Source organism: Plectropomus leopardus, chromosome 12, assembly GCF_026936395.1.
Source record: "Plectropomus leopardus strain MGB_pleo_1.0 chromosome 12, ASM2693639v1, whole genome shotgun sequence".
NCBI classification, from domain to species: Eukaryota; Metazoa; Chordata; class Actinopteri; order Perciformes; family Serranidae; genus Plectropomus; species Plectropomus leopardus.
This window is the reverse complement of record NC_142187.1, coordinates 34,778,994-34,805,481: the sequence shown is the minus strand read 5'-3', so window position 1 is coordinate 34,805,481 and position 26,488 is coordinate 34,778,994. Positions and strand designations below refer to the sequence as shown.

At 40.4% G+C, this 26,488-nt stretch overlaps 2 protein-coding genes across 7 annotated transcripts in view; one reads left to right on the top strand and one right to left on the bottom strand.

The window, feature by feature from the left end:
- The window catches only part of oc90 (otoconin 90), a 61,470-nt gene extending 45,361 nt beyond the window's left edge, over window positions 1-16,109 (top strand). The window contains exons 15-21 of the mRNA XM_088085925.1: window positions 6,430-6,609; window positions 7,717-7,953; window positions 8,923-9,027; window positions 12,201-12,372; window positions 13,600-13,706; window positions 14,649-14,937; window positions 15,551-16,109. Of these exons, the coding sequence (XP_087942051.1) occupies window positions 6,430-6,609; window positions 7,717-7,953; window positions 8,923-9,027; window positions 12,201-12,372; window positions 13,600-13,706; window positions 14,649-14,937; window positions 15,551-15,908 (1,448 nt within the window). The 3' untranslated portion in view covers window positions 15,909-16,109. The remainder of the gene's footprint in view (window positions 1-6,429; window positions 6,610-7,716; window positions 7,954-8,922; window positions 9,028-12,200; window positions 12,373-13,599; window positions 13,707-14,648; window positions 14,938-15,550) is intronic.
- Window positions 16,110-16,188: 79 nt separating this feature from the next.
- The window catches only part of efr3a (EFR3 homolog A (S. cerevisiae)), a 143,673-nt gene continuing 133,373 nt past the window's right edge, over window positions 16,189-26,488 (bottom strand). For all 6 annotated transcript variants that reach the window (XM_088085927.1, XM_088085929.1, XM_088085926.1 and 3 more), the window contains one exon: window positions 16,189-25,308. In XM_088085927.1, the coding sequence (XP_087942053.1) occupies window positions 25,203-25,308 (106 nt within the window). In that variant the 3' untranslated portion in view covers window positions 16,189-25,202. The remainder of the gene's footprint in view (window positions 25,309-26,488) is intronic.

Genomic DNA, 26,488 nt, shown 5'->3' with positions numbered 1-26,488 from the left:
AATCGCATACTATACTATCGTAAAAATGGCAAATTTTGACCCGTTCCAAAAATGGCTGAAAATGACATATTAAAGCTTGTTGAGACGTATTATTATGTATAAAGTCGAAATAAAGGTCAAAAACGTCCAAAAACGTCAAAATTTAGCATGTTTAAAAAATGGACAAAAATCGCATACTATACTATGGCAAAAATGGCAAATTTTGACCCACTCCAAAAATGGCTGAAAATGACATATTATAGCTTGTAGAGAAGTTTTATTATATACAAAGTTGAAACAAATGTCAAAAACGCTCAAAAAACCTAATAATTTAGCACGTCGAAAAAATGGCCAAAGATCGCATACTATACTATGGCGAAAATGGCAAATTTTGACCCGTTCTAAAATTGGCTGAAAATGACATATTATAGCTTGTAGAGAAGTTTTATTACATACAAAGTTGAAACAAAGGTTAAAAACGTCCAAAAAACTCATAATGTAGCACGTCGAAAAAATGGACAAAAATCGCATACTATACTATGGCGAAAATGGCAAATTTTGACCCGTTCCAAAAATGGCTGAAAATGACATATTAAAGCTTGTTGAGACGTATTATTATGTACAAAGTCGAAATAAAGGTCACAAATGTCCAAAAACGTCAAAATTTAGCATGTTTAAAAAATGGACAAAAATCGCATACTATACTATGGCAAAAATGGCAAATTTTGACCCACTCCAAAAGTGGCTGAAAATGACATATTATAGCTTGTAGAGAAGTTTTATTATATACAAAGTTGAAACAAATGTCAAAAACGCTCAAAAAACCTCATTATTTAGAGACGTTGTAAAAATGGCCAAAGATCGCATACTATACTATGGCGAAAATGCCATATTTTGACCCGTTCCAAAAATGGCTGAAAAACACATATTATAGCTTGTAGAGAAGTTTTATTATATACAAAGTTGAAACAAAGGTTAAAAACGTCCAAAAACCTAAAAATTTAGCATGTTGTAAAAATGGCCAAAAATCGCATACTATACTATGGCGAAAATGCCAAATTTTCATCCGTTCCAAAAATGGCTGAAAATGACATATTATAGCTAGATTACTCAAGTTATAGTATACAAAATGGAAATAAAAGTCAAAAACATCCAAAAACTAACGATTGAGAATGTTGAAAAAATGTCCAAAAATCGCATACTATACAATCATGAAAATGGCAAATTTTGACCCGTTCCAAAAATGGCTGAAAATGATATATTAAAGCTTGTTGAGACGTATTATTATGTACAAAGTCGAAATAAAGGTCAAAAACGTCCAAAAAACGTCAAAATTTAGCATGTTTAAAAAATAGACAAAAATCGCATACTATACTATCGTAAAAATGGCAAATTTTGACCCATTCCAAAAATGGCTGAAAATGACATATTATAGCTTGTAGAGAAGTTTTATTATATATAAAGTTGAAACAAAGGTTAAAAACGTCCAAAAACCTAAAAATTTAGGACGTTGTAAATATGGCCAAAAATCGCATACTATACTATGGCGAAAATGGCAAATTTTGACCCGTTCCAAAAAATGGCTGAAAATGACATATTATAGCTTGTAGAGACGTTTTATTATATATAAAGTTGAAACAAATGTAAAAAACGCTCCAAAACCTCATAATTTAGTATGTCAAAAAATTGGCCAAAAATCGCATACTATACTATGGTGAAAATGCCAAATTTTGACCCGTTCCAAAATTGGCTGAAAATGACATATTATAGCTTGTAGAGAAGTTTTATTATATACAAAGTTGAAACAAAGGTCAAAAACGTCCTAAAACATCATAATTTAGTGCTTTGAAAATATGGCCAAAGATCGCATACTATACTATGGTGAAAACTGCAAATTTTGACCCATTTCAAAAGTTGCTGAAAATGACATATTATAGCTTGTAGAGACGCATCATAGTATACAAAGTGGAAACAAAGGCAAAAGAAGGCCAAAAACCTCATATATTAGCATGTTTCAAAAATGGCCCAAAATCGCATACTATACTATGGCGATCCATCCATCCATACATTTTCTACCGCTCATCCGGGGTTGGGTCTTCTGGGCAGCAGCCTAAGTAGGGAAGCCCAGACTACCCTCTCCTGGGCCACTTCGTCCAGGTCTTCCCGGGGGACCCCGAGATGTTCCCAGGTGGGAGACATAGTCTGTCCCGCGTGTCCTGGGTCTTCCCTGGGGTCTCCTACCGATGGGACGTGCCCTGAACACGTCACCGGGTAGGTGTCCGGGAGGCATCCTAATTAGATACCCAAGCCACCTCATATGGCTGTTCTCAACACAGAGGAGCAGCGGCTCTACTCCAAGCTCCTCCCGGATGACCGAGCTTCTCACCCTCTCTCTGAGGGAGAGCTCAGCCACCCTGTGGATAAAGCTCATTTCGGCCTCTTGTAGCCGCAATCTTGTTCTTTCGGTCACTACCCAAAGCTCGTGACCATATGTGAGGGTAGGAACGAAGATCAACAGGTAAATCAAGAGCTTTGCCTTTCGACTCAGCTCCTCTTCACCACGACAGATTGGCGCAGAGTCCGCATTACTGCAGAAGCCACACCAATCCGCCTGTCGATCTCCCGCTCCATCCTTCCCTCACTCGTGAACAAGACCCCGAGGTACTTAAATTCCTCCACTTGGGGCAGGATGTCTTTCCCAATCTGGAGAGGGCACTCCACCTTTTTCTGGCTTAGAACCATGGCCTTGGATTTGGAGGTGCTGACTCTCATTCCGGCTGCTTCACACTCGGCTGCATACCGATCCAGTGAGAGCTGAAGGTCACCGCCTGATGAAGCCAACAGGACCACATCATCTGCAAAAAGGCAGTGACCCAATCCTGAGGTCACCAAACCGGACCCCCTAAACACCCTGGCTGCGCCTAGAAATTCTGTCCATAAAAGTTATGAACAGAATTGGTGACAAAGGGCAGCCCTGGCGGAGTCCAACCCTCACTGGAAATGAGTCCGTCTTACTGCCGGCAATGCGGACCAAGCTCCGGCACCAGTTGTCAGGGAACGGACAGCCCGATACCCCATACTCCTGGAGAACCCCCCACAGGACCTCCCTGAGGGAAATGGTTGAATGCCTTCTCCAAGTACACAAAGCACATGTGGACTGGGCAAACTCCCATTCACCCTCAAGGATCCTGCCAAGGATCCAGAGCTGGTCCAGAGTTCCACGACCAGGACGAAAAAAGCATTGCTCCTCCTGGATCCTAGGTTCGACTATCCGGCGGACCCTCCTCTCCAGTACCCCTGAATAGACCTTACCAGGGAGGCTGAGGAGTGTGATCTCCCTATAGTGGAACACACCCTCCAGTACCCCTTCTTAAAAAGAGGGACCACCACCCCGGTCCGCCAGTTCAGAGGCACTGCCCCCGATGTCATCGCAATGCTGCAGACTCGTGTCAACCATGACAGCCCCACAACATCCAGGGCCTTAAGGAACTCTAGGTGGATGTCATCCATCCCCGGGGCCCTGCCACCGAGGAGCGTTTTGACCACCTCGGCAACCTCAGCCCCAGAGATGGGAGAGCCCACTGTCCAGTCCCCAGGCCCTGCTTCCTCACTGGAAGGCATGTCGGTGGGATTGAGGAGGTCTTCAAAATATTCCTTCCACCGATCCACAACATCCCGAGTCGAGGTCAGCAGTGCATCGTCCCCACCATACACAGTGTTCACAGAGCACTGCTTCCCCCTCCTGAGATGCCGGATGGTGGTCTAGAACCTCCTCGAAGCTGTCCAGAAGTCGTTCTCCATGGCCTCACTGAACTCCTCCTACGCCCAGGTTTTTGCCTCAGCGAACGCCGTAGCTGCACTCTGCTTGGCCTGCCGGTATCTGTCTGCTGCATCTGGAGTCCAACAGGCCAAGAAGGCCTGATAAGACTCCTTTTTCAGCTTGACGGCATCCCTCACCGCCGGTGTCCACCAACTGGTTCGGGTGTTGCCACCACAACATGCACCGACCACCTTACGGCCACAGCATCAATCAGCCGCCTCAACAACGGAGGCACGGAACATGGCCCACTCGGACTCAATGTCCCCTGCCTCCCCCAGGACATGGTCAAAGCTCTCACAGAGGTGGGAGTTGAAACTCTTTCTGATGGGAAACTTTGCCAGATGTTCCCAGCAGACCCTCACAATGCGTTTGGGTCTGCCAGGTCTGACCGGTGTCCTCCCCCACCATCGGAGCCAACTCACCACCAGGTGGTGATCGGTTGACAACTCCACCCCTCTCTTCAACCGAGTGTCCAAGACATGCGGCCACAAGTCCGACGACAGGACTACAAAGTCGATCATCAAACTGCGGCCTAGGGTGTCCTGATGCCAAATGCACATATGGATACCCTTATGCCTGAACATGGTGTTTGTTATGGACAATCTGTGGCGAGCACATAAGTCCAATAACAAAACACCACTCGGGTTCAGATCGGGGGGGCCATTCCTCCCGATCACGCCACTCCAGGTCTCACTGTCGCTACCAACGTGAGTGTTGAGGTCTCCCAGCAGAACGAGGGAGTGGATACTCTGAGCTGCTCTTTGGACCATAGGCACAAACAACAGTCAGTGACCCATGTCCTGGCGAAGGAAATGTTGGACCATTTATGGGTTTCATTATAAGGGGTCTGGTGAGCTACACTTTGTCTGGTCCCTCCCCTAGGACCTGTTTGCCATGGGAGACCCTACCAGGGGTATAAAGCCCCCGACAACTGAGCTCCTAGGATCATAGGGACACGCAAACCCCTCCACCACGATAAGGTGGTAGCTCAGGGAGGGGATACTATGGCGGAAAATGTAAAAATCTGACCCGTCCCAGAAATGGCTGAAAATGACATATTGTAACTTGTAGAGACAGGTCATAGTATACAAAGTGGAAATAAAGACCAAAAAAAGGGACAAAAACATCATAATTTAGCATGTTGAAAAAATGGCCAAAAATCGCATACTATACTGAGGCAAAAAATGTCAAATTTTGACATGCCCCAAAAAATGCCTGAGAAAGACTTATAAGAGCTTGTAGAGTCGCTCCATAGCATATAATCTTGAAAAAAAACAACCCAAAAACGTCATGTATGTCATAAAAATGGCACAAAACCGCATAGCATAGTAGTAATACACTGTCAAAGCAAATCCGAAAATGTCATTATTTAGCATTTCAAAAAACGGCCAAAAACCACATAGTATAGTATGGCGAAAAATGGCAAATTTTGACATGTCATAGAAACAGTTGAAAACAACTTTTCGTAGCTTGTAAAGTAGCGCTACAGCATACAATGTCAAAAAAAGGCTGAAACTCTCATAATTTAGCATGTCAAAAAAATGGCCAAAAAGGCAAGAATATAGTATGTTGAAAAAAGTCAAATGGCTGAAAACAACATATTTTACCTTGTAGAGTTGCGTAATAGTATACAATGTGGGAATAAAAGGACAAAAACGCCAAAAACCTGATCATTTAACATGATAAAAAAATGGCCCAAAATGTCATAATTAACATATTGAAAAAATGGTCAAAAACCTCTGCGTATAGTGTGACGAAAAACGTCAAATTTTCACATGTCCAAAAAACGGGTGAAAAAGACATATTTTAGGCTGCTGAGACATGTCATAGAATACTATGTTGAAAAAAAACATTCAAAAACATCATAATATAGCATGATGAAAAAATTGCTGAAAACAACATACTACAGTATGGCAAAAACGGTCAAACTATGACATGTCGAAAAAACAGCTGAAAACGACATATTTTAGTTTGTCGAGAGACATCATAGTACAGCATGTTTAAAAAACGTCCAAAAACGTCACAATGAAGCATGTTTAAAAAATGGCTGAAATGCTATTGTATGAGTTTTTAGTGCAATTTTGGATGACATCGTCTTTTATATTACTTTGGATGACATATTATTGCATGATTTTTCTGTCCAACATACTATTTTATGGTAATTTTACAACTTTTTTGCAACATAGTATACTGTTATTTTAATGGCATACTATACTGTGATGTTTTAACACCATTACTCTTTTACATACTACTCAATAATATTTCTTAGGTTTTTAACTTTAAAATACGAATACATTTTATTGAAAAAGAAACCGTCTGAAAGGTTTTGTGGTCAGAGACAGTAGATTTATTTGTATTTAACTCACCCATGGTTGTAGGCTGGCCCAGGAATAACGGTGATCTGCGGATGGAAAACAGTGTGTTTTTAGCTACACATTTGCCTTCGCTCAACAGTGACTACGACTATATTTAAACTGGCAGTAAAATTAGTTACTAGAATACTTCAAACGTGACACGATGTCTCCTGTATCGCACACATTTGACTCAGAGTGACTCTAAAATAAGTGATATTTGAAGATGATAGCAGAGCTCTCTGGATGCTGCGCTCACGCTGTGATCTGTGATAACAGCCACCTCCACAGGCCCACAAATGATAACCAGGGTGACCGAAAGATTCTCGACAAGAAGCCCGCCACCAGAAAACAACCCAGCGAAAACCGCCGCCGTCTCACCCTCAGCTCCTGATTCACGGGAGGAAGAGCGGAGAGCGCACACACCTGCTGCAGGTCGTCTCAGCCCGCCGAGCCGAGGTGAGGCAGCTCCAGGCACAGCAGCTCCTCACGAGGCAAAACCTTTGGAGATGAATCAGCATATCATTAACACGACGGCTGAGTGGCATTAATTAAACGTTTGCACCATCTTGGAAATTTGCATCTATTGCAGAAAGTGTCAGAATCAATTTCATCTGCATGAGTTCATCCATCCGGTCTTGTAGCATTAATGCTCAAGGCCTCCAAAAATCTATACGTTTTCATTTTCTCCATGCAGATAGTTTAGAGTTTATCTGTGCAGCTGCTGAGAGATTCGTCTCTGAGATTTCTGCCTCCACTCACAGACAGCGGAGGTGAGCAGGATTTAGTTTGTGGCTGAAAACGTCAGGTAATTTATTTATGAATTCAGCAGCAACACATCTTTACAGACAGTGTCCCGAGACACTGGAGACACTTATCATTGGTACTACTTTGTACCACAGACGTTTCGCCTGGAAACTGTCGACAGTGGATTATACGGTGAAACTGGACACCATGGCTCCATAACACGCCACGTAGGCGTGTTATGGAGCCATGATGGAAAGGCGAGCCCCTTATACGTGGGAGCGGCCACGTATGAGGGATTTCTGGGAGCTGATAGTCCACGATCTCACAGAGGAATTGTGGATTCAAAACTTCCTGATGATCCGCTCAACTTTCTCAGAGTTATGTGATGCAATAACAGCTCTGGTGCTGCATCATGAGGGAGCCAGCTCCTACTGACAAGCACAGACAGCATCATGTGACCTCGAAAAGACAAAAAAAAGGGTTTCCAGTGCAGTCCAAATATGGCTTCTTTTTTTTTTATCACATGAAATACCACCTCATGCGAGCATAAACAGTTTTGTTTATGATAATGATAATGATTTTTCCAAAATTGACGTGTTTCCTTTGGACGCATTTTATATTCGCAATTTAAATTTGCTACCTGAAACTCATACGTTTGGAACCACTGCTACAAAATATTTATCATCTTGAGCCAATAATCACATTTTCATTCTAATTTTGCACAAATTTCCAGAAAATCAGCAAAAAAGAAAGTATATTTCCAGTATACGACCAGTTTGCTAATACTAAATTTGAATTATCTCTAACTTCCTGCTGCAGGACAGGCGACTCAACCATCCACAACAACCTCACCAACAGGCGTCTCTCAGACGACACACGGAAGCCGAGTCACCTCCGTCAAACCAAGATCAGAGATAATCTCATCCGCCCGAACCACAGCGGCGAACGCACACACGACGCCCGAGGAATCCGAGGAGGAGCTGCGAGGAGCGCCACAGAAAGCTCCGTGTTTGGAGGACGAGCCGGCAGACAGCTCGCAGGAGAAAAACACAGATGGTAGAGTTTGGAGTTAAACTATAAAAAAGTCACATACTGCTTTCTTTCCGAGCTTCTCTTTTCCTCTAATTCTCCCATCAAGACGCCTTCTGCTTCGTCCCATTTGGCGTCTTCGCTCTTCATCGACTCGCCACTTTAAATTAAATCTGAATGAAATGAATAAATTAAAACAGGTTTCTCTCACGGGTTCAATAAACCTAATTCCATTTACATGTGAAATGAAGGAATCTGTGACCTCTAATGACAGCCAGAAGAAACACCAGCCCATAATGGACATTAACAATAAATTCACATTTTCCCAATAATAGAGGAGCAAACTGGATAATTACAACAGGAACAACAACAAAGGAGCCAATACAACGCCGCACTCAGAGCTAGAAAAGTCTAATTAATTTGATGTTTCACGGCTTGGCGATGGTTTTTATTTATTTATTTGTTCAGTCGATGCCTGAGGAGGTTTCTGCAGAACAGAGTGCACGGCTCCAAAGTCATAAATCTAACAAGTTTCCTGGTAAACACAGAAGCAGGTGCTGAACTCTTTCTCCAAAACTCAGCAGGCAGACGAGAATCACCCGAAATAACAGAAAAAAGAGATGATATATGACAGTTACTCATCAAAATTTAAGCAACATGTGAAATCTTCGGCGTTTAACTGGTGTCGTGGTTTAGAAATCAACAGTTTGGAGCATAAATTGTATAAACAATAGACATAACCTCGCTGACCTCGCTGTGATCTAACGGGCTGAGAAGCTCCGACAGCACAAGCCCAACATAAGAGTCTGTGTATGATCAGCTGACTGAGTCCCTGCAGATGTACGGTGTTAAGGTCGTTTAATGCTGCCTCCTTTAACTCGGTATTATTTAGGATAATTTGTACACAAAATATATCGTCACTGTGCCTCTCTGATGATGATTATGAAGCTTTCTAAATCTGCGGTGGTCATTTTTCTCATATTTGTTTGTCTGCAGACTGGGACGTGGCTCAGAAGAGGGCGGTGCCGTTCTTCGCCTGGTCGCTGCTGGAGTCTGTTGGGTTGTCTGACATACAGCTGCAGCCAGACAGCAGAGGTCAAGGTTCATACGTGTTTTAAACAGTTATTTTCCAGGACTTTTCCATGACTTTGAGGAAAATTAAAGACCATGCATTCCCTAAAACAACATTTTCAGTTCTTTCTCAACACCATATAATATCCTTTTTAAAAATATATATTAGTTTAAATTCAGAACAGGATTAGAATGGATTATTTAAACATAATTTAGGGACTGTATGTGAATTATTAGAGGTGGAAAAAGGGGGAAGCATGTCAAATAACTTTCAAAGCACAGGGGAGGGGCAAACAACTTTAAATAGCTTTTAATTTTTTTTTCTTTACTTTAGTTACATTTTTGGCATTTTTTTTAACTAATTTTTTGGCAAATTTAGAATAAAAGATTTTGGCTTTTTTTAAAATATAAAATTGTTGGCAATTTTTGCCTTTTTCTTTTCTTAATCATAGTTTTTTTTTTCTTTAAAAACCACCCCAAACAAATTACAATTACAATTACAAATTAAAGCTGCAAGCAGCGATGAAAGGGCCCTAACACCCTCACATATGTCGGGGTACTGGTGAACTTCAGCTAAAGTCGCCGATCATTTCTGTAAAAGTCGGATAATGTACACAGACAGTTCAGACGCTAGAGTGAGATATTTCACATGATGTAGTACTTCCAGCACTGGAGGGCACATATATTCCACGTCATCTTGGTGAACATCTTTGTTGACCAAACCATGAAAATTTCATGTAAATGGATTAACTAATTCACAGTAAAACAAAAATCCTATGTGGAATGTTGAAACTGAACCTCATCCAGGGCAGATAAGTTTTACAGGCCGCTTCCCAGAGAAGAGTCTCAACTGCAACTTACAACACAGATGAAATACCTGAAGGTTTAGCTCAGTTGGTTGGAGTGCTTCTCTGCAGGTCATGAGATGGGTGGTTCAAATCCCACTCACAGCAGGGTTTTTATTTTTCTGTCCAAATGAGAGTTTAAAAGGGAACGTAAAAACACTGAAAGTGTCAGGAGGTTTAGCTCAGTGGTTAGACGGCTCATTGACTTTTGAGGTGAGGTGACTTTTTAAGGTTGTTTGTCCAAAATGGTACAAATGACTGAAAAGACGGCCAGTTGGAGTCTCCTAGGTTGCCAGTTCGAGCCTCACAAGTGAAGCTGTTATCCAACAGTACAAAATTAATGGCAGAACTTTAATGGAAAATGCCAGAATTGGCGAAAACTATACATATACAAGACCAGGAGACAATTGGTGTGTCATAAACAAACAAACAAAATACCATACGCTTGAATATTAAAACATGTCAGTACTCTCTAATGGACAAAGTATGTTATACATCACAGTTTCTAAATTTCCCTTAGATTTTACTTTGACATTTCTTTACTGTTCCTTGATTTCGACTGACACATCTGCCGATACTGGTTTTACCTGTTTCAGGACAACTTCACCTGCTTTATCGACCAAAACGATATATCACTCACCTTTACGTTCCTTAATTTGTTCTGCAATATCACAATCAGTGTCTAAGCTATATGAATCTAAAGCCAAATGATATTTTATGGCGTAAATAAAATAAAATACTGGCCGATGTATTTGTCTGCTCTGCTGATATAAGGGTCGTATGGTGTTGAAACGGAAAATTCATTATCGGCAGTGACGGCTGTCGAAAACTCGACTGATATTTGAGTCAGGCCGATAATCAACTAAGTTCTTTGCAGGGAAAATTCAGTATTCAGTGTATGAAAATTCTGGAGACAAGGAGACAATTGTGTGTTTTTGAACTGTTTTAAGTCTTCGTCGTGAGGTACGTCATCGATCGTTTTAGGACCTAAGGGACGTATCATCCTCTTCTTTCCAGACTGGCGCTTGGCTGCTTCGTGCTATGTTCCTGACTTTTCTACCTCAGTACTCCGCCACTTTCCTATTCTAGTCCCTTAAATTCTTACTTTCAGACCTTTCTATTTACCCAAGTCATATTCCTGTTTTCACCTCTTATACTCTCATCCACCGCCATCTTCTACCTTCACTCAACTTCCTGCCTCTTGACTGTCCTTCCTGTGTCACAACCCAACTGCCTGTAACTTCACTGACCTTCCTGTCTCTTAGTCTAACTTCTTGTCTTTCCCCAAACTTCCTGTCTCCTAACTGTCCTTCCTGTCAACCCAACTTCATGTATTTGACGTTCCCTTTAACTTTGTGCTTCAGTCTTCAAAAATGACATGTCTCATTCGAGACTTGAACCACCAACCTCAGGAACACTAACTGCTTGTTTTACCCACTGAGCTAAACCTGCAGATATTGTGCATGTATGCGACGTTCCCTTTAGCTCTGTGCTTTGGAGTCTGTCTTCAAAAGTTACCTGTTTCATTCAAGACTTGAACCAACAACCTCAGGCACGCTAACTGCCTGATTTACCCACTAAGCCAAACCTCCTGACATGTTTTTGATGTTCTGTTGAACTTGTACTTGCAATCTCATGGTTTATGAGTAAGTATTTTATCAGACCCAGCCAATGAATCTGACACTTCACCTGTTTTTTTCCTTAAATATAGCTCTTTTGATTTCACCTGCCGTGGATAAGGATCAATGTCTCAACCTCATGAATTCCAAACCTCAGAGCTGCAAGCAGCGATAAAAAGGCCCTCACACCCCTACGTACGTCGGGGTACTGGGGATCTCTAATTAAGCGGTCGTGTACTTTCTGTGAAAGTTGGGTAATGCACGCGGAGAGTTCGAACCCTGAAGTGAGATATTTCACCAAACGATTAAATTTTGGAAAGTTTCATGAGTTTTTCAGTATGTTTAGACCTCCAAAAATGCAATTTATTGGGGATAAAAAAATAATAATAATTCTTTGCATTCCAAGAGCATTCTCGCACCGCCAGATGCTCGGGCCCTAATTCCAAAAACTGAAATTATTTTTGAATTTTCAAATTTCTAGCAGCCCTCGATACCTCATGAGCTTTTATGCAGGTTTGTGAAACAAAATTTTGTAAGGTTTGAAAAACTTTCTGGGTATATTAGGGTTTCCAAATCTTTTCTAGGCGTGGACGTTGCTATTTTGCAAATTCCACGACTTATCCAGGTTTGTCATAACCGTACAAACACTGACTTATGCAACATAACAGCGTTTTAAGGTGTTGAAATTGTATTTGTACGTTCTTACCTGAGTTTCCTCCTTCGTTCAATCTTCAAACAGACTGCAGTCGCTCCTTCACTCTGTACGGCAGCGATGGGCGAGCCCGGCGGGAGATGCCGGCTCTGGGGGAGATGCTCCATTGTCTAACGGGACGATGCCCGCACGAGTACGAGATGTACGGCTGCTACTGCGGACAGGAGGGCGGGGGGCAGCCTCAGGACCAGCTGGACAGGTGAGCAGCAGCATGAGGAGTGTTGATGCGTCACAGCTGACGTATGATTTGTGTCAGCAACACAAGGAGAGAAAGACTATGTTTAGGTTTTGTGATTGAAAAATTAAAGAAACAGATACGACGGGTGAACACTACAATGAGTTGTTGTCATTATACATTTACATTCACTGCTTTTCAGCAAAACCTCAGGAGGTGGATCTCCTCGAGGTCTAACAAACATTTCCTCTCTAAAAAAACATTTACAAAGTTTACAGTGTTTATTGACTTTTTGGATATAAAATGTCATCACATAATCGTTTTATTCTTTTGGACATTTCTGCGAGATTTTCTCATAATTAGTGTATGAATTCTTGAGAAATGGCCAAAAACATGTTTTGTGAGGTCACAGTGACCTTCGACCACCAAATTATGATTAATTCATTGTTGAGTTCATGTGGACGTTTGTGCTAAATAAAAAAAACAGCCCTCAAGGCCTTCTTGAGGCATTGTGTTTATGAGAATGAGACAGAGGCAAGGTCACAATGACCTCAACATTTGACCACTAAAATCTAATAAGCTCGTCCTTAAGTCCAAGTGGATGTTTGTGCCAAATTTGAAAAAATTCCCTCATGTTCTTAAGATATCCCGTTCACGAAAATGGGACAGATGCGAAGTCGTGACCTATAACCACCAAACTTTAACCAGTTCATCTTGAGTGTAAGTGGACGTTTGTGCCACATTTGAAAAAAAATCCCTCAAGTTTATCTTGAAATATTGTGTTCACAAGCATGAGAGAGATGAGGTTGCAGTGACTTTTGACCACCAAGTTATAATCAATCCATTGTTGAGTCCAGGAGGATGTTTGTGCCAAATTTAAAAAAGAAAAAGGTCCCCAAACTGCCTTTGAGATATTGTGTTCATGAGAACGGATGCGAGGCCCCAGTGATATTAAACTGACTAACTCTAATCATTTCATCCTGAAGTCCAAGTGGACGTTTGTGCCAAAATTGAAGAAATCCCCTCAAGGTGTTCTTGAGATATTGTGTTCACAAAAATGAGACAGATGAGGTCGCAGGGATATTTGGAAGCCAAATTTAAATTAAGATTTTCCATATTTTCCCTCTGTGGCGCCACCAGGGGACAAAAACTGCACTGAGTTCCTTTAACCTTGAACCTCTTTGTCTGTTCTGTAAGAAGCTAATAAGGCACCTCGCTGAACGTTCTTCATCTCCTCTTCCTCTTCGTCAGGTGTTGCTTCTTCCATCACTGCTGCCTGAAGCAGCTCGGCTCCATGGGCTGCAGAGCGGAGAGGAAGCTCAACGCCCAGATCTCCTGCGAGGGCGGGAAACCACGATGTGAGTACAGCCGGTCTGCTGAGAACACACAAAGATTAAAGTTTGTTTCAGCGCGGGAAGACAGTGACTTAAGAATTAAAATATTAGTTAGTTAGTTCTTGTTCTAACATCCACAGGATCTCTACAACAAGTTTGACTGAGCGCTGAAGCTTTAGTTAGTTTCTCTCGTGGCCAGTGGGTGCTGAATGTAAAATTTTTCCAAAAGATTTTAGACACTGAACAAGTAATGTTAACCCTGTGAAACCTGAGCAAACTGGGTTGATTTCTATCGAAAACATGGGAAGACAGCAATAAACAATTCAACAAGAAAAGGCAAAAAAATAGCAAGAAAAAAAATGACCTGAAAATAAGCAACAAAAGAAAAATAAAAAACAAAAAAAGAAAAGAAGAATGAAAATAACCTTGAGTAAGTGTGGAGAAAAAAATCTGTAATATGATTTAAATATATAATTATATGAAATATAAATATTGTTTTCTGAGCTTTTTTTGGATGACTAGCACAGTACTGATTCAAAAAAATGCCTCCTCAAAATGGGCAAACTGCTTCTTTTTGTCTCTTTTCTGATGATTTCTATTAATCTCCCCACAGCTAATATTCTAGTCATATTTTGTCACCTTTCACTACTTTTTTTTCTCATTGTCTCTTCCCCATGTTTTAATAAAAATCAAACCAATTTTCTCAGTTTCCACAAGTTGAAGTGTTTGTGAAAGGTTTCTCAAAGCAGTACAACAAAACTGATGTTGGTTCGGGATCTAAAGAGTTAATCGGAGTTTTAGTGTATGCATATTTTGAGGCAAAGCTGCTAATGTAAAAATGTGTTGCTTTTTTATGGATCACTGTTCACTTCAGATCTTTGTCACCTCATTAAAGTCAAAAATCACGAGAATAAAGGTGAATATGTTTCATTAACCTGACGCTGATCGGTGCCGTCTCCTCCTCAGGTCAGGGCGCCACCGTCTGCGACAAGCTGCAGTGTGTGTGTGACAAAACCACCGCCGAGTGCATGGCAGCGGCACGCTTTAACCACAGCCTGCCGCTGCAGCAGTGCCGCGGCCCCGCGCCTCCCTGCCGCCGCGCCAGCAGACCCCCCAAACCACGGCTTTCCCCTCAGTCCAGCGAGGAGAGCGAGGAGGCGCAGGGAGGAAACTCTGACGTGAACGTCGGGGAGGATCAGAAACCTGAAAGCACACAGGAGACAAACACACCTCCGCCACGACAGATTCACAACAGGTGAGAAGAGAAGGAACTCACATCAGAGTAAAAACACATCAGAACTTTCTGTTCAAACTCACAGGACTTTAATCCGATTTCACTCTTCATCCCAAAGTTTCTCATTATACTGAATATGCTGACTTTAGAGATATATATGTGTGGGTATACATATATACATATACAACAAAAGAAAAAATGACTCAGATGTACGCAACAAATCTGTGAGAGGTACAAGAAAATGACCTAAAAACTTTCACAACAGCCTAAAGAAACAAAAAAACCTGAAAGTAAAACAAACAAAAAACACAGAATGAGGAACGACATGAAACTGCTTAAAAACAATAATTCTGTAAAATAATTTTAAAATTATGAATATGGTTCTCTAGATATTTTTCCTTAGCCTTTTTGAAAATACTCTGTCACTGATTCCTTTTATTTTTCACTTGTTTACTCTGTGTGTTTATATATATATATATATATATATATATATATATATATATATATATGGGTGTGTGTGTGTAAAAAATATCAGCCGATATATCAATATTGGAGTTATTTACTCCCCAGTACTTTGACAAAAGTGATAAATGTTCAGTTCAACATTAAAATAAAAAACATTGTCTGTCTGCAGTGACGAAAGCTCTGACCTGAAGGACGAAGACGAGTCAAAGAGTCCTCCTGCTGGATCGCTCCACAGCTCCACACCTCCTCCTCCTCCTCCTCCTCCTCCTCCTCCCTCCAGTGAGGAGAGCAGAGAGCCACCGACACACGGCGGGATGCAAACTCACAACCACAGGCCGAGTGCAGGGCACCGGCCAGCAGGGAGACCAGGAGGGACCGCTGTGAAAGAAGAGGAGGAGGAAGAAAAGGAGGAAGAAGAGGAGGGTGGAGGAGAGGAGGAAGAAGAAGAGGAGGGGGGAGGAGAGGAGGAAGAAGAAGAGGAGGGGGGAGGAGAGGAGGAAGAAGAGGAGGAGGAGGAGGGCAACTAGAGGCGAATATATCGCTTCTTGAAGGCAGCTTTGGGATCTGAAGAAGTCATTTTTGGGAAAAACTGTTTTTTTGTGAGATACTTTTGCTCTCAGAAACAGAAGTTGTAATTTAAAGAAACGACGTCAGAAATCAAATGTTTACTTTGATTTTCAGGTTTTCTGTTACAGATTTGTGAACGTCTCTTTATAAAATAAAAATAATAATAAAAGCAAACACTCGTCTGTTTCATCTTCCGTCAAAATAAATCTTGACTGTAAGAACGACACTGCAGCTCGTCAGTATTGATAGAAACATTTTATTTTAGTCTCGAACATCAATCTCAACGCACAATTGACTATTGAATAGAGGCTTCGTAATGATGCGCTGAGGCTCCGCTGCCACCGAGTTCGAGGAAATAATTTCACGACAATTTCTGAACAGACCTGATTTCTGTTTGTTCCCCATGAAGCTGATTCTGTATCTGATTTTTAATGTTAAGCCCAATAAATTTTTAAAGATTTAAAAAAGAAATGATGTCACTGAAAACTGCATCTCTGAATCATGAACTTATTCAGGGAAATTAGCTGGAGATTTTCAGTATTTTCAGATGTTTTTTTACTGAAATGATAAATAAACAATGGATAGATTGTGACAATATAATAAAAACTAAAAATGTTTCTTTTGGTCATTTAATTAAAGAAAAAATGCCCAAAAATGTACACCTTTAAATTATTTTTTTTTAAAGAAAACATTTTGGCAATTTTTTTTTTTGTGATCTTTAAAAATTTCCAAATTTAAAGATTTGCATTGCCTTTCAGACCTGCGGGCTTGACAGGCATGTTTTCTTTAAAAATAGCTAAAATTACACCATTTATCACAATGTTGGAACACATCATGTATTATTTTACAGGTTTGTAAAAGTTCCATAACTTTTCAAAAACATCCAGGTTTAACAAAATTAGCCTGGATATTTTCATGACTGTGCAAACCTGCAACTTCTGTCACCAAAACAATGTCAAAGTTAACTGAGTTTGTATCTCTGTAAACTGTGAAAAAAATAAAAATAAAATCGATAAATAAAAAAAAGAAAAAAAAGGACTTTTTCTGCAGAGAAACTGTTCAAAGAAGAACCGTAAAATTTCTGCTCTTCAATCATTTTGAAACCCGTTTCCTGCAGCTGCGGCGGGAGCAGAACCTCAGCGCTGTCTAGTGGTTAAAATCATCGTTGTGTTTGAAACAAAGCCAAGCTTTAGCGGTCCGTCGCTGTGAAGGCCGAACACAGACGTGACACCTCTGAGCTCTAAAACTGGCACAAAAATACAAACTGCTGCATCACAAACATAAAAAAACACCATCAGAAGCTCTGTTTTTTGTTCTTCTGTTCATTATTCTGCAGAATTCAGCTGATAAACTGAAAAAAGTCCATCGTGAAAAGTGAAGAAGCACGTTCACCTGTTTTTTAAAGCCATTTTTGTGTCCAGCATGTTGAAGTAAGGCAGGTCAGCAGTGAAATATTTCACCCCAGTCACTGAATTATCCGCTCGATTTTAAGACTCGATGCAGACTTCAGTCACCAGTCAGGAGGGACTTTAGACAGTTTCACAGTTATTCTTGAATACAACATTTCACAAACTCAACATCAGAAAAAAAAATACCTCCAAAGATCGAGTTGTACCACAGTCTAATCTGTGCTGATTGGTTTTTGCTTATAGTACCAGGTACACAGTGATCAAAGTGCAACATCGTATTTCATTCTGATGCTTATTCAGTATCATAATTCATCTTTCATTCAGATGACTGAGTTCAATCTATTAAATACTTTATCAAAAGTAGCAGAGAGGACAAATTCACAGACTGATCGCTTTCTGCATCCAGCTACATTTAAAACTAATTTAAACTTTATTTATCAATTATTTATAAAAAGTTGCAGCTCAGGACAGATTCAGGTCCAGATTCACTCCATTAGATCTCACACATATACTTGTTCCATCAATGTAGTTATTTCTGAAATTCAGATTGTAGACAATTTCAAGGACCACAACCAAAAAAATATGGGCATGAAATTTTTATAAATTGCTACTCGCCATAATTGAAAGAGTATTTAAACCCTGTACTTTTGCATTGAGTGCCTCCTCCCTAGAATGTGAAAAAATGTCTCAAAAATGGCCCAGTCACCTAATCATGCCACCTCTTGATCCACAGCACCTCCCTGCCCCCCTCACAGACACATGAAAGCAGCCTCCTGTAACAAGGTTCAGCCAATAGCAAAAATCTACTGCAATAGCAGGTTTGATCTTTTAGAGGGCAGTCACTATGCAAATGTATACACAATATATATCATTTTAACACTTTGCAGTCAGTTGGATCAACAACACTACGAATTACCCATATACGTTGCTTTACAACTGAAAAGAGCGGCTCAGGGGTTTAGTTACACTTTAATTTCCTCCAAAGCTTTGTTTCACAACCAATGCTGCTCCAACTGCTGACCGAGTCCATAATGTGTTAGACAAAGCATGAAGTTTTGTAAATAACTTGAATTAAACCTCAAAAATCCATCTGATTTTTCTGCGAGTTCACACTTCGGGGACAAGATTTTCTTTCATTTTATTTCCCCATTTCTCAACATTTTTAACTGGTTAATCTATTGTTTTGGTTTTTTTACTCGTGTTATCTTTTATTGGCCTCTTTATCTTATTTTATTCTATTTTTAAATAAATGTATGTATTGTCCACTTTTAATGGTCTACTTTTAATATGATTATTTCATTTAATTTTAACTTTTTTAAAAATCAGTTCTGACTCACGTGTCTGTATCTTTTACTGGTTTATTCTTCATCAAATTATTATTTTATCAATTTTTACTCTTAGTTTTAACAGACTGATTTGGCTTTATGGTGAGTTGCTGGCTTTGTTATGTGCCTGCAACTTTGTGCAGCACATTATGCTTCCACCTGGAATGAAATGTGCTTTATACATAACGTTTTGTTAGCTTTTTAAGGCCTAAATGGCTCTAAAGTGAACGTCAGGCTTCAGATAACAAAATGCTGCCATTATAAATTAAATTAAAGGCATCAGACTACTGCTGCTGGATCAAAAATGAAGCTTGCACTCATATTAATGTTGAAAACCTTTCTGTTTTGCTCTGTGGTCGATACAAAGTTTGTCTGTTACAATCTTACAAAAGCTACAAGAAAAAAATGTACCGTGAACAGCTTTAGTGAATCTGGAGCTCAATCTTCTCAGTGAGAAATGATTTTATATCCAAACTTTGCTGATGATTCTGAGCTGAAGCTGCAACTTCTGGGGCAAAAAATAAACCTAAACTTTGCACTGGTTTATTCCACTCTTCTGTAGTATGCAAAAATAACTGACATCATCTGACTATAGATATAATATTCAGCATATTTGAAATGATATAATGGATTCTACGATACAAAAAAATAATCAAGTAACATTTCATAAATGAGTCCATTTCTCCCGCGTTGATAAGAACTGCACAATCCCATTGAAACCCTGAACCGTCAAGTAAACATCACAAAATAAAAAGAGATCAGCATTTTGTCTTTGTCGTGATAAATGTGATCGACAAGAATAAATCTCCCAGTCTCTAAATCTCTACCAGGCAACAGTTTGAACGATACATGATGCATAAAATGTACAAAAATATATGATATACTGCTCTAACGACACATTCATAAAGGAAGTGATCATGTATTCCAGCCACATCTAAGCAAACACCTCATCTCCGGCTCAAATCCTACTTTTCCCCAAACTCTGATCGTGACGTGTTTCCACTGCGCTCGCTCGTTTTACACCCGTTTGGAGAAAAATAGGATTTTAGGATTCAGTTTGTTTAGATGGATTTATATTTCGCAGCGTCCCATCGGAGGTCGACGACGTCGTACTAAGATATCATGCAGTTAGTTCACATGATGCATGTTTTTTTAAGTAGAGCTATGATGTAAAATCATAAGAGTGTGCACTTAAAGCTAAGACGTTACGCAGCGCGGAGATGCACAAACGATAAAATCACTTTAATGCATTTTTTTATACAGAGGGAAAAGGGATTTTTTTATGTCTTTGAGTCCACTCTGCTCAGAGCTCTGCTCTTTCTCACGACAAACGACACAAGAAAACTAACTTTTTAACGAAAACTCACATCAGCTGGTTTAACCCAAACATCTCAAACTGCTGCAGTCGCCGAAAAATCACATTCAGAAGACGCCGTTTCAACCTGGTACTGAGCTGTGATCTGCGTCTGGATCAAAATATCTTCACATTCACACCCACTTTGTAATTTAAAGGACGAGTGTGTGAGAGTGTGTGTGTGTGTGTGTGTGTGTGTGTGTGTGTGTGTGAGCTCCTGCTCACTGAGCTGCCTACGGGCACGACGCATTTAAGACTGTTTATGCTGTTAAATAGTTTTAAATATTAAGGTTTTAGCAAAGACGCATGTGTTTGTAAAGTACTGATCATAAGAATAAATAAGACTTCAAACTGATGTTTTACTGTTATTTTAAACACACGACCCTCGTTTTACTGCAATTAAAACATGCAAATGATGTAACTTCTGTTTTTACATGCTGCATGTTATTTTCTTATAACTGTTGGGTTTATGTGTAATTTAATGTGCTACATAAACAAAATTGACGATTCAAAAACCTGAAAAAGCGAGGCGGCAGGAGCGCCTCTGTTGTCCTTCAAACCACAGCTTCTCACAGAAGGGAATACTTCAAAAAAACGATAAACTTATGACCAAAATACTGCGGTAAAAAAGATTCAGGTCCAGACACTCAGGATGGTTTGAAAAGCATAAAAGGCTTTTAATTCTTCCAGCTAGATGCATTAAAAATACACCGTGTATCTGCTCGTGCTACATTTCACCCCGAAAAAGGCACCAGCTGATACGTGTTGGTGTATTTTTAATGTCTGGCTCAACGAATTAAAGGCCACCCTGGATCTTTTATATCATTGTTTTTTGGTTATAAGTTCCTCCTTTTATTCATCGATGAAGGCATGTCAGAAAAAAAAAAATCTTCATTTTCAACATTTTGTGGGTGAATTATTCCTTTAAAGTGCTGCAGATAAAAAGCCTTAAAGAGCGCAGAGGAATGGAAAGGTTTGTACAGACGTCATGTTCGCCTGCTGAGATCTGATCACAACGTGAGCGCGATGGTCTCCACGTGTGGTCTGATCAAACAGCGTCCTGCTGCTCTAACGTGTATTTTTACTGATCCAGATCAAAGTCTCACAGACTCACAGACGAGCGTCGGCACCAGCTGGAAACGGGGTCAGGAGCTGCTCGGCCGTCAGACTGGCTCCTGAAGGAGACAAATCAAACGCTGAAGTTTGTATTTTTCAGGCTCGTGTTGGTGATTTCAAACGAAGCTCAAACCTTTCACACAACCTGCAATCGACAACCTTTAACGTACGAAACCATCTGAAACGTACGAGACGACGTACAGAACACATCCTGCCGAGCTCAACACAAACGTCCCAACAATTTCACCTTTCATTCATTTTTCAGCCTTTTTTCTCCGTCGTTCACCGTGCACCTCTGCAGCTCAGAGAGAAAAGGTTCAACCGGACAAAACGACTCATCTGCACGAACCCGTCAACTTCTAGAGTCTTTCAGGACGAAGACACAAACAAATGAGTCATCTGCGAGTGACAGGAAACGCCGACCTTCACCCCCGAATAAAGCGGCGATGTGCTCGCCACAGCTGCTCAGACCGGACGGAGGCAGCAGGTATCTGCCTCCAGCTGGAGGGATCTTTTCTTCCTACACGGAGCTCAGATCAGAGGAAAGACTGATAACCATCTGTTATTACTGATCACAGCTGCAGCTCCGCCAGATACGAAGGATGTCACTCCAAAAAACCGCCTCCTGCACCCCTTCAGCAGACAAAACGTGTCCTTGTGGTAACTGTCGAAAAAGCACGGATGATTAAACCCTCCAAAATGTCACTGCTTTGTGTGAGAGAGGCTGGAGGCGGAGGCTGGCGAGCTGCTCTCTTCGTTTGGAATCAAACTCCAAATACGGCGCCAAGATTTTGAGATTACGACATTTTGAATTTATGGAGCAAAGAGGGAACGACTTCTGTGTTTGGCAACACAAGTTTTCTTTGTCAGCTGCCGAAAAAAAGCTGTGAGGAGTTCAAAGGTCGAAGTGGAGACGGTCACCATGCCGACCGTGCACAGAGAGCACGCAGCAAAGTCATCATGGCGGACGCCACAAAGCGAAAGAGTTATTTTTACAGTCGATGCAGCTGCTTCAGATTTCTGGAGCCAAACGGCTACAGTTACATTCAAAATGACAAACTAGGAGTGCTGAAATACCCGATTTAACAATTCACGTGTTAAATACGCGCCTGAGTTTCTGTGCTGATTTTAAGGCATGACCAGATCAGGACTGAACCATCCTCGGCCGACAGCTGATTTCTTTCAGGAGCCGGCCAGGCCACAAATTTCGATTTCGATGCGATACCAAATAATATCAGTCCAGAATAGTCGTCTACATAACAGTACTGTAACTTTTTATTATTAAAAGCAATATATTTTAGGCTTGGGCGATATCTTCCAGATACCGATCCTACTGATGCTAGATTAGATCTTCAATCTAAAACGTAATTTCTGTAGTATCAATATTATTGAAACCTCTAATATCCGTCGACCTCCGAACTGCTGCTCGCGTCTCTGATTTGTTCAGTAATTTAACAAACGTGCTGCAGCGCCGCTGATGGACAGCCAGCGTCGTCTCTACGTAACCCGCCGTCAGAATAAATCCATGAACAATAACGATATTTATATTTATATTTATATTTAGCGAGTTGACTTGCAGTAACAGGAACTCCTGTATTGCTATATTTCTTTCTCTGTTGTGAAAAGACGACTCGAATATTCAGAGGTCGCGTCAGCTGGAAAAAATCAAATATCTTCCTCTTTGCACATCGTAAAGAGACTCACAACTTAACGCTTGAACGAAGAGTTAATAATTCTCAAAATGTTTTTCAGATGATGAGCAGAAAAAATCTTTTCGTTTGTTAATTTATCTCCAATAAAAGATGAATTGTCCTCTAATGCAGTTGCAGTATTTTAGTTTATTGCATTTGTAGTTTGGTGCTCACTCTGTGTTTCTAATATTTTAACGTTTAACTGGTTGAGTTTAGAGGAAGACCTTCTGACCTCACAGCTGCTAAACTGACAGTCCAGACGTCTCTCAGAGCCGCTTCACTGAGACTTTATCTAAATATTGCTTTTGGGTTTTAAAGTATGAACAGATTAGCAAAAACTGGCAAATAAACGCCGACTGCTGTGAGATTTTCTTTGCCAAATGCAGCATTTTTGTAAATCTGAAACATCATCGTCTGGCATCAGCTCACCGTCAAACTTCACCTGAAACAAACAGACCAGTCTCTGTAAAAAAACACCGCTGTGGTCTGGTTTCTTACTCCTGCAGCTTTCCAACATTTCACTCCAAATATTCGACATTTCCAAAAGCTCTGACGCAAACACGAAATCACCAACCACGAGCGAGCCGTTTCTCCACCCGAAAACTCTCTCTGGCTCGTCCCGAGAGTCTCCGCCGAGCAGTTAACCATTTCAGCGCAGCTTTCACTTCATCTCTTATCTGTCTTTTAAAAAAGCGAAGGCTGAGCAGTGAGGACTGATTCGACTGAGCGGGCTGGAACAGCGGAGAGCCTAAAACTAATCTGCCTTCTACCACCAGCGGAGTTACGGCTGCGTTTCTACTCGACAGCTAATCTACTGAGACGTTTCTACCTATTAGCGGCTGCACCGACGCCTACGCATCACGACAGAGATTTGTTACGAGGCAGAAGCCGGCTCTGGAGACGGAGCGTCACGGCTGAAACCGGACTCAATTTTAAGCCCTAAGCTGGTTTTAGCCGTCTGTGCGAGTTTAATTTTAGACTACGAGTATGTACAAGAAGCTTTGACCAAAAGGTGATACCGGATCAGAGGCGTCTGCGGGCACGGCCGCGGGAAACATCACTCCGAAAATATTTGGCTATTTTTAACTCGTGTGATATCTGAGCATTTGTTTTAAATTTTGAACCACATTTAATAATCAAAGGTGTTTAACCCTTTAACACCAGCATGGACAGTCTTTCATCAGTATTTAAACCTCTTAAATTGGTTTAATTCCTTTTAAAAACAGTAATGAGCAACTTCAGCAAGAACTGTCCCTCAAACTGAAAAAAAGAAAATGTAAGAGGTGACAAAAAATTATCTGAAAATTATTTGGGGGGGATGTCTAGAAAACTTCATGATCAATTTTCTTAATTACATATTTGAAATTGTGTTATGGAAAATAAAATTCATTTTTTCAGCTCTTTCTTGAGGATTTTCTTATTTTAAGCTCATTTCAAGGTAATTTTTTTGAAACTTTCTTTCTCATTTTTGAGCCGTTTCTTGTAAAGCTGCGTGTCCCCTTCTTTCCCTGCTGTTTTTTTATTTAAAGACATGATTTGCTTGGGTTTTAAAGGGTTAAATTTTGCAAATCTCAGGGTTCGCTTTGCAAGGACACGTAATAATTTTGTTCCTTGTGCTACTTGCTCAGTGTTTGTTGAGATTTATCATTTTTAAACTCTAATAAAAAAATAATCATTTAAATGATCTGGTAAACATGAAGGACGCATCAGCGCCTACAGCGCTCCCGGTCTGCAGCTCTGAGGTTCGATGTAGTAACACATAATCCATGTGCTTATGGTTAAAAAAACAAGAAAAACACCTGCTTTTGTCTCGTTAGTTTTGCCTACACATTTATGGCAGCACCCATCAGCTAAAACGTGTTTCCCGCGCGCGTGCATGCTGGGAGGCGACGTCCGATTCGGTACCAAAACACCGAAACTCAGCGTGGAAGCTGTCGGTTTGTTTCTGTTCTTGGTGACTCGTTTGTTCAGTTTGAGGGAAGCGAGTCAGACTAAATACAGCAAATCAGTTCAGAGCTGGCGGAGTTAATTCAAAGTGTTTAAAAGCAGCAGAAACGGTTGTTGCAAAAGATTTGATATGAGATAAATGGCATTTTTGATTCGGAAGTACCGTTTTTACTTTCAAGGCTTCAAACGAACTCTGATTTCAGGTTTGGATTTTTGTGAGATGTTTTTTTTAAGTCTTCATGTATAATTGAAAATGGTTGTTTTGCTGCATCTTGTGTGACACCTTTGTGCTGGTCTGAATACAGGAAACTGGAAAACAGATTGTGATTGTGTAGCTCTTTCTTAGCATTTATAATTTCAGCTATATTGTGGATATATATGTGTTTGTGTGTGTGTGTGTGTGTGTGTGTGTTTAGTAGACACACAGGTCTGGGAACTTCATCTCGTAGACGGGGACGGACTGGTGCTGAGTGTGTCCCGATGAGATGGAAACCACTCCGGACGGGCTGGGTGGAGGCCTGGGAGGTGATGGAGTGGGTGAGGGTGGTTTTGGAGGGTGAAGGTGGTGAGAGAGGGGCAGAACGTTAAATTGGGAAATTAATAATTTCAATATACTACATGCAAAGCAGATTATTATTATTATTTTTTATTATCACAGCCAATCACACAGTTAATTAAAAATTGTGTGTGTGCTGATGCATGTGTCCTAAATGTAGTCCAGATTGTGTATTTGAGTGTAATCAGTGAATTTGCAGCTCAGCTCCTACAATAAGTCTAAAATACACTGTGGAAACTAAATAGTTACATTCAGACTGTTCAGGTCCAAAAATGCTCCATTGAAACCCATTCAAACTGACATTTTTGATCCCACAGCCATCAGAGCAGAAAAACAGGACTTGTATTATTTCTGGGTGTCATTCTGGGCTTTTGACTCTGAATTTGTCATTTTTATTTTCCTAAAATACATTTTTAGCATATAGAGAAAATACATACAACTCCACTAAGTGCACTGATGTTGGTTCAAAAAAATAAACAAATTACAGTTTAGAGCCTGATTTAGTGCATTTTGCATGTAAAACTGCACAAAAGATAATAATAATGCATAAAAATTAATGTTGCTGTGATAATCAATAACAAATCTACTTAGCATGTAGTATATTGAAAATAATATGTTTTGTGTTTTTTTTTAAATCTAAAAACAAAGTGACATCATGACAAAAACCTGGCATTTGAAGGGTTAAAATTCTGAAAATTAATGAATATTTAATATTTATGATGAAGACTAATGTTGGTTTATTAAAAAAACTCAATAAAAATAGAAAATAATATCAATGTATAATATTTTTTAAAGCTGATTCTGAATTGCTCGTTTTGTGTGCAGTGAGTGCGTAACATAAAATGGGTAACTGATTGCAGAGAAGTTAATTTTAGGTGTGGAAGAAACTGTGTTTCCCTTTTTGATTTCTGGTGAAATAAAATTGCAAACACTTAACATCTAGAAAGATGACAGAGGTTTTGTGTTTGATAAGATTTGGGACCACATGCTGAAACGACAGAAAAGTGTCATAATTTCAGCTGAAGCACCATGTTGTGTTTATTCCTACTTTCCTGTGTACATAAATTCTTTTGTTTTCTTTTTTTAACACATTGTACCAATAATCACTTTGACTTTTGGCCGCTGCTGGTCCTACATATGAT